The sequence below is a fragment of the Apus apus genome, chromosome Z, assembly GCF_020740795.1.
Source record: "Apus apus isolate bApuApu2 chromosome Z, bApuApu2.pri.cur, whole genome shotgun sequence".
Classification (NCBI taxonomy): domain Eukaryota; kingdom Metazoa; phylum Chordata; class Aves; order Apodiformes; family Apodidae; genus Apus; species Apus apus.
The window spans coordinates 15,744,618-15,760,078 of record NC_067312.1 but is presented as its reverse complement, the minus strand read 5'-3'; the positions used below and the strand labels follow the sequence as shown (position 1 = coordinate 15,760,078).

General features: G+C 41.3%; 2 protein-coding genes and 1 long non-coding RNA gene across 3 annotated transcripts in view; 1 reads left to right on the top strand and 2 right to left on the bottom strand.

Annotated features, from left to right (window-relative positions):
- Window positions 1-4,362, bottom strand: part of NIM1K (NIM1 serine/threonine protein kinase) — an 8,311-nt gene extending 3,949 nt beyond the window's left edge. Inside the window, exon 1 of the mRNA XM_051641857.1 lies at window positions 4,071-4,362. Coding sequence (XP_051497817.1) covers window positions 4,071-4,362 — 292 coding nt within the window. The remainder of the gene's footprint in view (window positions 1-4,070) is intronic.
- The window catches only part of HMGCS1 (3-hydroxy-3-methylglutaryl-CoA synthase 1), a 22,152-nt gene extending 16,989 nt beyond the window's left edge, over window positions 1-5,163 (top strand). The window contains exon 11 of the mRNA XM_051641854.1: window positions 5,036-5,163. The gene's annotated coding sequence lies outside the window, so the exon portion shown is untranslated. The remainder of the gene's footprint in view (window positions 1-5,035) is intronic.
- LOC127395247 (uncharacterized) lies at window positions 5,161-15,461 on the bottom strand. Its single transcript, XR_007891767.1, has 4 exons — window positions 15,397-15,461; window positions 14,621-14,685; window positions 11,004-11,193; window positions 5,161-5,246 (listed from the first exon to the last, which is right to left on the bottom strand). It is a non-coding gene; the product is annotated as an uncharacterized LOC127395247 (long non-coding RNA).

Sequence of the window (15,461 nt, the reverse complement as noted above, 5' to 3'; positions counted from 1 at the left end):
TCTACAGTGAAGCCAAGAGCCACAAAATACAGATATACATCTGCAGCTGCACCTCATCACCAGGGTAGCTCAGAGCAGTATGAACAGGTCCATTGCAATTGGTGTTATGTTACTGTATTAACTTCTAGGTTATGGCTTTTGTCTTCACTCTGTTGAAAACAGCTGGTATTTGAAGGGTTGGTCTGGTTAAATTACAGTGACCTGTATAACTTCTTAGGACAGCAAGATTAAACAGGATCATGGCAATAGAAACAATTCTTGTTTCTGGGAAGAAGGGTTTTTTTTCCTAACAATATCTTAGTCAAGCATTCACAGATTTCTTAAGAATTAATCACTTTCATAAAATCTTTCAGAAAAAGCTTCACCTTGTTTTCTAGTGCGTGGGAATAAATAGTATTGTTTACTTGTTGCTTTAAGAGAAGCATGAGAAGGCTATTGCATTTGTACATGTGTTCTGGTATAAAAGCATTCACAATGTTTTTACTTAACATTATAAAGTTATTTAACTCAAGTTTAGTATTTCAACATATATAAAGAAAGTATTAAGAATACATATGCATCTATCTATACAGATAAGAAAACCCCACATTTGGTATATTCACCTTTGTTAGTAACATACATGCAAGGATTCATCTCCCAACTAAAGCAGAGCAGATATTTCAAGCCAGTGCAGTTCTTGTGGAAGGTGCCAAGTTATCCCTTGATGTGCCTACTTTCAGCCTGCACTGAGTACAGGGCAGTCTTCCCCACACTGCTGCTCTCTGACCTGTTCCATACTTTCCAGTGAACCCCTCAGGAAAGTGGGTGCCTACTCCTGCATGGTGCTGATGGTGTCTGGTGAACTGGGAGGAAGTGCAGCTGTTGAGTGGTGAGAGCACAGGAAACTGAACCTGGCAGAGCTCTGACTGCTCACCTAGGGGTGAAAGACTGACACCCTTGTTGCGCTGGGGGTGTATTGATCACCTAAACCAAGAGGAAAGAGCATAAGCTCGCAGGAGGTAACATTTGCACAACTAAACACTTAAGAATTGTTACCCCTGTAGTAAGTTAAGACTCTTACATATGTAACTGCATCATTGCATCTTGATTTATAGAAGCTGGGGGCATTTGGGCTTAAAAAAAATAACTTCTAGGTTAAATTCCTTCCCTTTCCTTCTGTTACAATTTACTATTCCTCCTGGTAGGTTTTCTTGCAAAGCTGCAAAAGGAAAGGAGGTGAAAAAAAGAAGTATAAAAGGCCTCATTCTGTTAACACACCACCATAAATCAGGACTCAGCTCCTTTAAATCTACAATGTGGCTGTTTCGTATACATAATATGCAAAGGAAACTATCCCACCTAAAGAATAACAAACCTGACACCTTCTTTTTCTTTTTTTAAACTCAATCTCTCTGCTTCCAAAAAATGCTTGGTTTACAAGTCCTGCATTACTGCTGCCTGGCAGCAGTGTTGAACAGAAGGGCATTTTTAGCTGATAGCTTATTTACCAAAATACTAAAACTGAGTATCAAGAGATTTTGGTTGATTATATGCAGTGTGTGCTGAGGTTTGGAAAGAGTGAACTAGAATCTCAAAAGTAAGAAAAAAGCTGAGAAATAATTTCAGGAAAAAAGTTGTGTATGCTACAATGGCAAAAGGAAACAAACTACAAACAGAACCAAGTTAAATGGCTTAAAAAACCCCAGCAAACTAGGTGCCTGGACATTCCTGTGTTTGCAACTGATGTTTCATATCAGACTGGCTTTTTATTAGCTGTGAATTTTGGATACTCTTAATTGCATCTTTTCAGCTGTGTTCTCACATACATTTGGCAGTGGGAAGGTGTGTAAAATCAGTGTTACACAGAGCTCAAGTCCTTAGCAAGCAAGGACTCCACAGGTCTCCAGAGAAAATCTTGTCACAAAATTCACATTAGTAAAGTGGACAATGCTCCTGAATAACCCAATACACATCATAGCACCAAAGATTTTCCTGCATCCTCTAAGCAGTCAAGACAGCCCTTGTGAGAGCAACAAGGTTCTTTATCCAGTATGATCCTGCAGGTTTTTCCTCTCTCCCTCTAGAAAACCTTTTTCACAAATCCTGCTGTGACAGATCACAAGGGCTACAGAACAGCATGCACATGTAATGGTTACAAAAGCTCATCTTAGTAAAGAACAAAATTGTTTCATTTTTTAATAAAGTGTGTCATCTAAGCAGAAGGACCATACTTAGCACTTAAAGCTACGATGATAACTGAAGAACTGAACAACCCCCTAACACATTCACTCCCCCTACCACAGGGACCAAAACAGCATTAATAATGAAGCATTTGTATTTAGATAATCAACAAAAAAAGACTAATACTCATTAGCACTGTGCAGGAACATCATTATCAACAAAACAATGTGCATCTACTGGAAAAAGCAAGAATCCATCCACATGTGTAAATGTTCCTATTGTCATATCCACTGTATCTTGTGGGACACATAAGCTCACTGGCAGAGGGGAGTCAGAACATGTGTATCCTTCATTCTTTCTTCCTCATTACAGTTGCAAACTTAGTATCAAGAAGTGAACTCCTTACCAGTGAACGTTTTTACCAAAAAAGCTAATAACAAACCAGAGAAAAATACTCTGAGCCAATTCTAGTGGAAAATAACCTTTTCAAGAAAACAAACAAACCTGGTTTTGGCATTTAGTTTGTCCAAGCTTACTGTAGGTGTCACTGAAGCTCAACATTTTTCAGTCAATCAGCTCTATTCAAAAGCTAAAGCAACCTAACTTAGTTCAACAGGTAAAAGGTTCAACTAGATCAAATATTTAACTTCCTTTCATTAGCATGCCTCCTGTTCCCAGTATAGGAGCAGCATTTCCTGCAACAGTAAGCACAAGACGGTTTTCTCTGGAAGGAAAAAAATCATAGAAGAGGAAATAACTTGCTGTGGGCCAAGTAGAACAGAGGTGCTTTTCTGGAATAAGCAAAACCCAAAAAATCCACACCCAGTTAAAGCAACATTTAGGCATAGGCAGGCTTAAATTTGGGGAAAAAATAAATACCAATGGTCCTGAACTTTGATTCCCAGTGCAACAACTGCTGCATATGAGGGGTAGATGTCAGACTTCCCACCTCTGGGCTGAAAGGGATGGTGAGCAAAGATAACAGCAGGTAACATGGCATGAGGGTTTTGGGGCATATCTTGTTCTCTCATCTGCAGGCTATGAGGAAAAACCCGAGATAGTAGAGTACAACAATGCAGGGAAAACAAGAACAGTCCTATTATCGTCAGAGACAGAAGAAGAGACAGGACAGATGAAGACAAGTTCTTAGTTGTACCTATAACTGAAGTGTTCCCTGCAGTTACCTAGCCTTCTTCCTAGAAGCAGCATATAGGGCACTTTTCTGTAGTTAAAAAAAAAAAGAAAGAAAATAATTAACAATTCACCACAATCCCTGGTTTGGCTGTACCAGAGCTCATTTCCCAGCACCTGTGCAGTTCACACCTATAGCCTTGTCCCAGCTTTTTGCAGTCATGAACCACCTGCAAATGAGTCAGTAAAGCAGGCATAACATTTCTCAGCAAAATTAGTATGACAAATAAAAGCTTTGCCCAAACTAGTAACATTTGCAATGAAACAAAAGAAGCCTTCCTAACCCTGCCTGGAGGCAGCCAAACAGGCTGCCCTGAGGGTTCACCACCTGTACAGCCCTGCAGTCCATCAGCTGGAGCAGGGAAGAGGACAGAGGGACAGGGCAGGTTGTAGGAGGGAAGACACAGCACCATGCTTCTGAGTGTGGACTGTCTGAGCCACGGGATGAGATGTGTTAACCCCATGAAGTGCAGAGATGAACTTTTCCTCTAGTAGCTGCCATCTAGAGAAAAATGTTTCTGGTCTCTTTAAAACTTGGTCCAAACCTAAGCATTTAGCTGTGGCCCTGACTACAGATTCATTCAACAGCAAAAAAAAGAAGACACACAAATTATGTGTATTTAAGGTTCAGACAACATCTTTCTCCCCAAAGAGGTCCATTTGTACACATGCAGAACTAGGGCACTCAGCACACTGGTGGCCCGCATGGCCATGCCTACCTTTGGTTAGGGAATGAATTCCAAGCTTCACTTGTGAGAAATTCCCACTTCCTATTTCTCCTCTGACTCGATAGAAGCCAATTCTCTTTCCCAGGGTTAATTCTTTCACCACCTTTTCATTATGAGACATATCCTGCATTAGTTTCTCAAATGGGGTCAGCCTGGGCTGCCTGCCCTCTTCATCTCCTCCACAGAACTCCGGGTGCCCACCATCTTCCCTGCTGTCCTCACGATGCCACCTGGCACAATGGTGTTTTCCAAGACCTCCGCCATTCGCATATCCTGTTGTCATAGTCTATAGGGTAATCACTTCCCCATTTAACAAGATGTCCCGATAAGGAGTTTAAATTAAATAATTCTGATTAAATATGCACATAATGGGCACAGTGGCAAACTTAGGGAAAAAAAAAAAAAAAAAAAAAAAAGTAGCTTTACTGGAAGTCCAGGGATTAGTTTGGAAATTACTTCAAAAACAAATCTGGCATATTTATTTATTGCAGTCCAGTTCAGAATCAGAGATAAAACTGGAAGCTGATTACACCCATCTCTCACTAACAGATTTAGCATGGCAGGATCTTAATCTACAATGCAGAAGAGGCTTTGCAATTAAAACTGTAGAATTTGTGCAAGAAAGCAGCGAGTTGTTCACAGTCTGTGCAGTACATTTGACACATGCAAAACATTTGACACTAATGTCTAGGCTTTAGCTTGTTGCTTTGAATACTAACTTGACACATAAAGGTAAAAAAACCAGCTAATTAGCTACTCTGAATAAATCCAGGTGCTTCCAGTTCATTTTGAATAGCTGACCTTAGGAGCTGATACCAGTCCGAGAGCTGAATGTAGGGTTTGCCTTTGATTCATTCTTCAGCCTGTGAGCTTGTCAGTGTGCCTTGGAAATGTCACTGTGCCTGGGAGCATTGCTGCAAAAAGTTTGTTTCTCTTCTGCTTCCTCCTCATGGCAGGGTTAACAAAGCAACTGATCCTGGAAGGTGACAGGAAAAGCATAATCTGTGCACCAGGCGAAAGAAACGCTGCGCCTCAGTGTCCCTGCAGTCACATGGCAGGACAATACAGGATTAAGTAACTGCAATGTCACGTTGACCCTCCTTTATTTAGATGAGCTTTCTTTAACGCCTTGAGCCTTCTCAAAATTTTGCCAGACACATGGCGTTCCTAAGCAGACAGATGAAGAAAGTCATTAAAACCTTTACGTAACAGCCATACGCTCGCTAAACGACAGCGTGCCGCCTACCCCCCCACCAAGGTAACTCGTGTTTGTTTGGCAGTGCTGACCGGGAAGTCCTTATCCTAAATACACCATCACTTCCCTTTAAAGCAATACACCATTTATTGTTTTTTTTCTTCTTTACCTTTCTGCTCCAACCTCGAAAAACTGGAGTTGATCAGCAACTGCTAATCATGCACCCACGTGCCTGAAGATGGTGCAGGGATGGGCAGGAAAGCTCTGCGGCAGCGCGGGCGGTGGCAGGGCTCACCTTCCGTGCTCCCAGCCTGCAGCAGCATCCCACTGGGATGGGAGACACCTCACTGCCCTCAGGGAAGGGGGAGAGAATTAGATCAGTAACTCAGTGCCTGGAGCTAAGGGAAGGTAGACAGTCACCTAAGGTGTCACACTAGGAGAAGACATGTGACACTGCCAGGTGGAGTTTTACCCTCGAAACCCCAATCTCCTGCATGACAGAAGGAGCAGAGGCCAAAGGCACCACAGAAGAGCAAAGAAAAGGCATTTGATGACACTTCCATTAAATGGGAGTTGTGGTGGCACAGAAGCACTCTGCTGCTTATACAGAGAGGCCAAGGCCCTGCCCTGAGATGCGAGTAATTTTACAGGTCATTTAACCTCTCAGTGCTGCAGCCACATCACAAACACCTCTGCTCAGGGAGAGGCAGGGAGCCTGGCTTTTCCTCACCCTCAGGGTACAGGAGGGTGTTTCACTTCTCCCTGTCACTTTGAGCCAAGGATGCTTCTGACTGTGAGTGCTGCAAACTTACTGCTGACACAGTTTATAACTAGAACTGAGGGAGAGTGCAGTTTTTCCATGAGGCCTTTCAATTATTTTCATTTTACTCCTGTTTGAAGAAAAGGCCATTTTCATAGTTGACAGAAAAAGCATAAAATAATCATATGTCATTCTCTGGATCTAAAACAGAGTCAATACCCTGATAAATATTGTATGTGTGCAATAACTATTGGCCAAATCCTGAAATTGTTAGTAGGGGAGAGACTGAGTGGCAACTGAACAAAATAATTAGTATTTGTCCATCAAACCACTTAGCATCAAATGTTCCCTCTAGCTTTATTATTTCATACCAAGGAAGAACAATCTATGTAGAGGGACATCCAATCCCAAGCAAACCAAAATCCCACCTAAACCCAAACCTTACACTCTGTATTATTGTTCTCCTTCTCTTTGGGTAAAGGATGATTTCTTGTAGGATTTCTGGATTCTGGCCCACAGTTCTTTTCTCTTTTAACCTGTTTCCCATCACAATTTTAAGAGTATTGTAAGAAACAAAAAAATTGCTATATGAAACTCAACTGTACTTCACAGCTTTAACAGTGGACCACACTCTGGCAGAGCAGGGCTTTTGGAAGTCACTTACCTGCTTACACCGCCACACTGATTCAGATATTTGAGAGGCTAAACTCTGTTCCCATTCTGCCATTTGAACTTGAAGAAAACCATAACAGCTCTGTTTGTCCATATGAAAGGTCTGGAAAACTCTGTGAGCAATGGCAGAGGTGCCACACACATGCAACAAAATATTATTTAGTTAAGCATCTTTGGATGGATAGTGACATCCTCATCACCTTACCAAAGAGCAACTGTAGCTTATGGATATAGCTCAGCACTCCAGAGTGGCAGGTATGGACAATTCTGCTCTTGCAGAAGGAGAAACACAAAACTACTACTAATAGTTTGGAGGGTAAGTGGGAGGGGAACGGGCAGAACCCACAGAAACAAACCAGGATTCTCCAGGTAGCTGAGACTTATGAATGCCAGCGTACTCAGAATTCACCAAAGTAAAAACCATCTTCTGCAAAAATAATCAGGGCCTTTGCAGTTAACTGCTGTACCGAAAGAGCTGACTGACTGAGAAGGATTTCCCTCAAACAGACATACAGAAGAGCCCTCCTGAACACATGTGGTGAAGGCAGAGAAGGCAACTAGTCCAGTCTGTGTGAATGTTCAGTATCACAGACACAAACACCCCACAGGGGGATGCCAGGACCTTGCGGGACAGCAGTGTCAAGAGAGAGGCAAAACTGCATTAAAGCACAGAATCTGCCCCTGCTGAATTTCTCTTTGGGTTCAATATGCTGTTTTTTTCAAGCACAGCTGACCTTTAATCTCCCCTTCAGGCTTCACATTAATTGTCAACTCTACAATCTTCTGGTGCCTGGCCAACTGGCTAGGCTTCCCCTGCCTTTAAGATTAGCTATTTCAGTATTCTTGGTGTTAGCAGAATATATACCATCTATTTATGGCCTACATTCCTTCCTGTAATCCAAACCAGGAAAATCCACCCTGATATCATACAAAAGGGCACTGACTGTAGAAGTAAATTATTCTGAGAGAGAAGGGAGAAACAAGGAAGTTAGAAGTCATCCAAATACAATGAAGGACAATTATTATTATTATTATTTTCCTCCAGTCTGGCTGCCTGGTGACCTGAAAAACCTCAGGAGAATTTATCTGCCCAAATTATTACTTTAAAAACCAAAAATAAGCAAGCAAAAAAGCAACAAAAACCATACAAAAGGCCCCACAAGACAGAGTGAATAGATGCATAAATCCTTTAAGACGTGTGCCAGCCCAGCACTGCTCTTGTTTAACCTTGCTTTTTAAGTATTTCCAGGTACTGACATTCTGGACCTATTCTAAGAAGTGCTAAATACCTTCAAGCTTGAGCTGCAGGCTCAATTTAAACCCTGCATCACAGCTCAAAGGAAATTTAGAATGGAAGGGAAAAGGATCAAACTAAAATACAGATAACTATATACAGACTTCGGTTCTTAAAATCCTGTCTTGGAAGGTACATAGAAATGACCTGGTTTTAAGAAGCTTTGAATGGAGCACATGGAAGCCTAGAAGCCCCTAGACCAGAGCTCCAAGCCCTGTGTTTTGCAAATTTGTCTCTTTTACTAAGCCTGTCTTTCACAGGCAAAAAAACATTCAGCTTTGTGTGCTTAAACTGCTGCAGCTCCTGTTCCACTGAATGTGAAGGAAGTCACACTGGATGCTCTCCTGCTGCTCCAGTCCTCAGTGTAACAAGGTTTTTTATAAGGATGCCAGTGGATATTGTGACACATTCACTAGACTTTCCTTTTCAGCCTCTCTGCTGTCTAGCCTGCGAAGAGCAGGACTTTGGAGGTATTTCCCTAGGGTAGGGGATTAGTTCAATTTGTTGGACTTCCCTTAAAGAACAGTTTGTCTCCTGCTTAGTACATCATACTCACCTTGAGCTAACATGGAACTGAACTGAATGTGAAGTAGCAGGGATTTTGCTTTGAAAGCTCTGTTTTTGCAGGAAAATACCAATGACCTAGTATATTCCTGTGTTTAGAAGACCTATCTTTTACAAAAGATGAGGGCCCAGTAGAACAGTCCACAGGAGATGTACCACAGACTAAACATGACATAAAAGGTCTCCTGTGCAGTCACACAGCATGTTCACCCACACAAGGAAAGAAATAGCTCCACTCCTACTTTTGCTCAAGCAATATTAATTCAGTGCATGACTGCTGTGGTCAGAGGAAACCAGTATTTGTTTAAAGTTAGCCCTGATCACACTTTTTGGATTTGAGTAAGAAGCACTCTTAGTGTTGCTCCCATGAATGCCAGAAAACAGTGACCAAACAAAATATGCATGTATGAGCAGTTTAAAAAAAAAGATTGAAACCACAGAATATAGCACAGTGGCAGGCTGAATGCAGACCTGTATGTTCCCATGGCAGGTAGGAGGAAATATGACCAGTACATTGCCTGTGGAGAGCCTCTGGATGCAACTTGTTCCCTCTGCCTCCAGATACAACTTGCTATCTCTGCCCAGGCCCACATGCCCCCCAAAATTACTACTGTTGGTTAGCATAGCATTCAGCTTGCCAGTTATTGTTTGATGAAAAACAGACACGACCAGCATCATTCTTAACCTTATAAAAATTCTCACCTAAGACCTGAGGTTGTTCTACCACACACAGAATATGAACATATACAGCAGCTCTGGTCAAGGCAATATAAAGCAATACTTCAGGTACAGCCATGAGTGTTGTTCCAGATGGAAATAAGTGTTGTTTAGGACAGTGAAATGGGCAACAGGCCCTGTACAACAGACTATGCATAAGCTCTGTTTACTTTTTCAGTTAAATCAAAACGTATTTGTTTAATACAGGATACATGCCACAATACTGGAAGAGAGTGACTGTAACATGCACTGTATTGAGCTACAGCTCTCACTCCTTGGTCACGCCATTTAGCCCACTTTAGGTCGTAAGAAGGCATGATGGTGCCAACATGTAAATGGGCCACACTAAAACAACAGATCTTCTGGTGGTCTGACACTGCACCTGGAGAGCAGCTGTCTTCACCTCTTCCTCCAGCCTCCTAGTGGTACTACACAACAATGTGCAGGCACGGGGTCACTTGTGGCAAGCTGTGCCAGCACAACTAGAGCCAAATCAAAGCACTCTGCTGTCCTCTGTGCTCATCTTAGACAGACCACAGATGCAAGGCTATCTTCAAGATGACAAAGAGAAAGAGAGAGCTAATAAAAAAAAATAGTATTAAAGATCATGGACTATATAACTGTTCTTGCTGCATGTTACCTGGTGAAACAAAACACCTTTAATGAGTTCTGTGCAAAACTTTATGTGATGGCCACAGCACCAAGAGGGGAAGCAGAAGGAAGTAACAACTGGTTGTATTGTACTGAGTCCTTCACTGTAGCAAAAGGCCTATTCTACATGCTGATGCCAAACCAAGGAAACAATAAATCCTGGTATAAAAAGGAAAAAAGGCCAACCAAAAAAACCCCACCCTGGATCACACTAGCTCTAGACCACAGTTTACTCTACAGTTGTAACTAAGAGGAAAAGACAACAGGTTTTGCAATCTATTTAGAGTTTTATAAACCTGAGCCCGGTGTACCAAAGCAGAACACAGGTGGATGCTTGGCCAAGTGCCACCCTGTGACCTCATCAGAAAGACTGAAATCCTCATCTTTTGAGTTTATCCGACATTCATTCTGGGATGGACCCCTAAAGACAAACACAGATATATCCCTGATGGAACCTGAGCTCTCACTTAAGAATCTTACTTGACCAGCCTGCCCCCAGAGCTGATGACTGGAGACTGAATCATCAAATCATAGAATGCCAGGTTGGAAGGCACTTCAAAGAACATCTAGTCTAAACTTTTGAGATAGGAACACAGTTTAGATGAGATGGCATAACACACTGTCAAGCTCAGTCTTAGAAGTGTCCAGTTTTGGGGAATCCACTGCTTCCAGTGACTGACACAAGCATGGAGAGCACCACACAGCACAGGACATCGTGGTGGAAATACACAAATCCAAGCAAGCTCCTATGTTAATTTAGTCCAATTTCCTTCTTGCCAAGAGCAGAGAGAAGAAATAGAGGAAAATGCCACAGGTGTGCCCTAATCTGTGATCCACCCCTGAAATGCCTCTCCATAATCTCTAATAGGCAGTCACTGGCTGTGTCCCCAGGGATGGCCCACAGAGATCCAGCTGGGAGGTGGACCATCAGGCTGGGCCAGCACAAGAACACTCATCTGCCAGGCCAGACCTGTACTGGTGCCAGCGTGACAGCAGCAGCTCAGAGGGGCCTGCAGGGCTAATGACAGGCAGCTCAGCCAATGCTGGTACCAGGGTGCAGCACAGACTCACCTTTCCACCTCCACAAATGTTACCTCCTGAGGGGCTGCAACAAATTCTTGGACAAGAGCATCAAGGAAGACAGGCTGAACAGAGCCCTCAGCACTGAGATGTAGCCTCCCAGTCCCAGCTGATCTGGGGCCAGCACAAGTTGGGTACAGCCCAGCTGGTGGGGTCTGGCATCAGGTCCACAGACTGCAGACTGGATGGGATTTATTGGAAAGAAAATAAATGCACAACAATCAGCATAACACAAACTACAGTCAGCTAATACATTTATGCTTGTGAAGTAGAAATTAAAATATGAGGGGGGAATCCCTTTCATCCTTTTGCAGCATGCATGATAAAAACAGCTAGAGAAAGAATTAATTAGTCTTTGAATTGAGCGGAAACTTGCATTAAAAGCAGAGACAAAAAATAGTTTATTAGTATAACCCATTGATTTCCCAAGTCTTTGAAATACATGGCAGGGATTAATTTGAAGTCTGACTGTATTTTGAAATAAAATTTACAGTCTCACAACTTTAACCTGGCCAGTCTCTTTTATTCCTGTCCTCAGGGCATGATGCAAATTGGTCAACTTGCCATGGAATTATTCTTCCAAGGGAAAAGGCTCCTCAGGGAAGTGGTCACAGCACCAAGCCTGCCTCAGTTCAAGAAGTGTTTGGATGATGCTCTCAGGCACAGGGTGTGATTCTTGGGGTGCCCTACACAGGGACAGGAGTTGGACTCAATGATCCTGATGGGTCCCTTCCAACTCAGCATATTCTATGATTCTATGATTCTATGATGTTGTGAGTCTATGAAAACAAGTTTCCATTTAACATGTACTCTGAGGCAACACAGATGCAGCAAAGTCTTTATTAGCTTTTGAAAAAACAAGACAAAGGTTGTACCTAATTAAGTTACTTCACTAAAAATTAATAGGTTTTCAGTGAAAATAAAATAAACTCTCTAGAAAAAGCAAGCTATAGTACAAGAAGTAAGTAGTTGGCAGTACTTTCAAGTCCTGAAATCACTAAGGAAAGCAGCCTGTACTTATTTCAAGAAAATTATTGTATATTTAGGCAGATATACATTGCTAAGCAGACAGCCTGCAATAAAATAATCCTGACATTATTTGTAGGAAAGATAGACCTAAAATGTGTTTCCATACAAAGGAAAGCTGAAAGTGTTCTGGTTTGTTTGTTTATTTGTTTGTTTTGTCTATAGCAGTTTTCTTCCAGTATTCCCCCCTTACTTATTACACTGGCTCCGGAATATGCAAATAACTCTGGTTACCTCTTATAAGGTAATCAAGTTCAGGTGTATCTATATATATATATATATATATGTGGTCTCCTCAAAAGTACTGAGTAGTAAAAGATTAAGTGTTCATAAGGTAAATTTTACGTGGATCTGAGCAGAAGATCTGGGCACGGGGGTTGGAACTAGATGATCTGAAAGGTCCTTTCCAACCCTAGACATTCTGTGATGTTATTCTATGATAGGATAAGCAGTTGCTATTATTTTCCAAATATAAATCTTGCTCTGCACTTTGAAATGTACTTCACATTGCCTGGCATTTCCAGTTTTTTAGAGTAATGTCAGAGACACTCGAGATACGTCCTGAAACAACTTTTACAAACCACTGGATTACAATAATTACTGAGCCTGACTAAAAGAAGACATGGATGTGGGTGTACAGTACCCACATAAAAGTGGCAGGAGCCAGGGAGAAACAGCAGCACCATAAAAACTGTCTGCTTGGTTTTACAAATGCTGAAGAACTATCTCCTGAATGTGTCAGTGCAATTTACAACTCTTGCCAATTGTAAATGTCCAAGAATTACTGCAGTTCTGAGAACTTCAGAACACTTATATGAAAAAATCTAGATAGAAAGACACATATTTGTACCATTTATCTAATTGATAATTACACTGGAAATCTCTAGGACCCATTAGAAAATAACACTGAAAAGGAAAACAGTCCCAGCTGTATTTCTTTAGCAACATACGAGCTTGCCACCTTCTCAGACTGACCTGGTCCTCTCAGCATGCAGACCACCTGCTCCTCACACTGGCTTCTGTCTCTGAACCTGCATTCAGGTACCACATTCTGACAAACCCCTGCACCTGGCAGTGCCCTGCTACCAGGTTTGCTATCCCTATGTCCTGCCCAGCCTTTGCAGGCACAGAGCCATGCAGGGTAATAAGCACAAGCTCCAGAACTGTTGAAGCTTCAACTAACCTCTGGAAACTTCTTAATGAATAGTAAGTCTTCCAGACTTGGAAAGAAGCTTAGCAGGAAGTGATCTGATCTTATTTGACATCCTACAGGTCATAAGTTACTAATCTCTACATGTCAAGGAAATGTTGCCCATTACAGACTCCCCTTCCACTGGTCTAAGAATAAAAGTGAAATCAGGCCAGGTATTTTTTAAATAGGGATCTAGAGGAACAGTATGATAGCAACCAGCAACATTCAACACAGCCTACTGCAAACTGAACTGTTCTCTCAGCTTCAGCTGCTATAGTACACATCAAGGATCTCAAATAAAGGATATAACCCAAGTAAGATGGAGCACAATTCTAGATTTTACACTTCTTTTGCAACCTTGGCTTCAGTATTGCAGCTAAATGCTTTGACATGCATCCTACTAAAATACAGCCTGTACCCCAACACATTTAGACAACTGCCTTGTCCTACTGCAATGGTCAGCCAGGAAGCCAGGCATGAGGGCAGGCACAGACCAGTACTCCTCTGGCTGGGAAAGGGCAGAAGAGGAACACCTCAGAGTGCTGAGTAACACACAGCTTGCTATTGATCCACTGAAAGTCAGGGTCATGCTAAAATGTTGCTACACCCCAAATCTCTGAAATTATCCTGCTTTTCTTGTCATGTTTGAACAGCAAAAGCTTTCCTGACTTGAACAAATATTAATGTTACTAAATTTGGCCAGTATTTAACTTCATTAGCTAATCCGATTCAGATTTGTTGAGTATCTGTCCTGGAACACAGACTATTGTTATTGTTATTGTTATTATTATTGTTATTGTTATTGTTATTGTTGCTGTCAAATTGAATACTTGCATAAACTGCATTCCATTAGAAAGAACAGTGCAAATCTGAGTTTCCAGCAGCATTAGAAAACCAGTAAGTGTTCTTTCAGTTTATTATTTCTAATTAAATCCACTGGAAAAAGACCTGTCAAATATGTATCATGTGGATTTTTAACTGCCATACAAAAGATCTTAAAATTTACCACACAGAAGAACACAAAACATCTCAAAAGCTAAGACAGATGATACTTGTTAACATTTTAACAAAATAACACATTCAGTGGTCAACCTTGGGAACCAGATTTTGACATGCTTGCAAAAATGGAGTAAGTCAAGTCCAACTCCATGGTATCACACAGATATGAATTACATCCTATGGTTTCAGGTTCAGAAATGAAACAAAAAGATGAAATATACAAAAGTAGAGCATAAAACAATTTTAGACCATCTTTAAGCCATAATTTTCCCTACAAACATCCACTCCCCCTATGAAGACAGTTATGGGACTCCTCTGTTTTCAGAACTACCATTCACATCACATGATTCAAAATCCCAAGGTCTATAAGTAAGATACTCCAGCTCCTCACCTTCCTTCAGTTCCCTTCTTGAAGAAATTTGCAGAAGAATTTCAGATTGGAATCCAGAAATGCATCTGAGAACAGAGACATGCAGAAGAGCTTATAAACTATTCCTATTAGACTAAGGTTCTGGGATAGCAACCTGTTTTTTAAATAGATGACAATTTATTGCTTCTAGCATTTCATTCACTGGCTATCCTGGATTTGCTTAATGCTCTATCCCTTTCCAGCAGCTTTCCATCAACAGAAGAAAAGGCAATTGCCTGAGTGCAGTAGAACTCAATGAGAGGGAAAAGTCTCTAGCTCAATTTTACTTTGTAAAGTAGGAAAAAAACAACAGGAAAACAAACAGTGAAACTAGATCATAATCAGTATTAAAAAAAAAAAAAAAGTAGAGAGTCAAAATAAAAGAGTTTGTACTACTTTAATGGCACTAATTTCTTGAGCACAACAGATTTTTTCCCCATTTATTATTTAATTAAACTAGAAAATCTATTGGGTGGGGTTTTTGCTAAGAAACTTAAGAATTAAACAGCTGTTTAAGTCATATGCACATGAAATTGTGTGTTCACAGGTAAAAACATACTGAGGAAAAAAGAATGCTGACTTCAAAACTATAACGACACTTTTGTATAATACTAAAAGCAACACACAGCACAGTGTCCCTGGCAGTTAAATTGACTGCACATTTAAAAATTCAGCATTCTGAGACCTGCTAACGTTTCTTTTGTGAAGAGAGGAAAATGGGAACAAAAGATAGAGAAGAACAGCTTGTTCAGATTTACCAGACTGAGCAGGCTAACACCACGAGGACAGCAAAATGAGAGAAGAAACTCTTGACGTTGCCCTG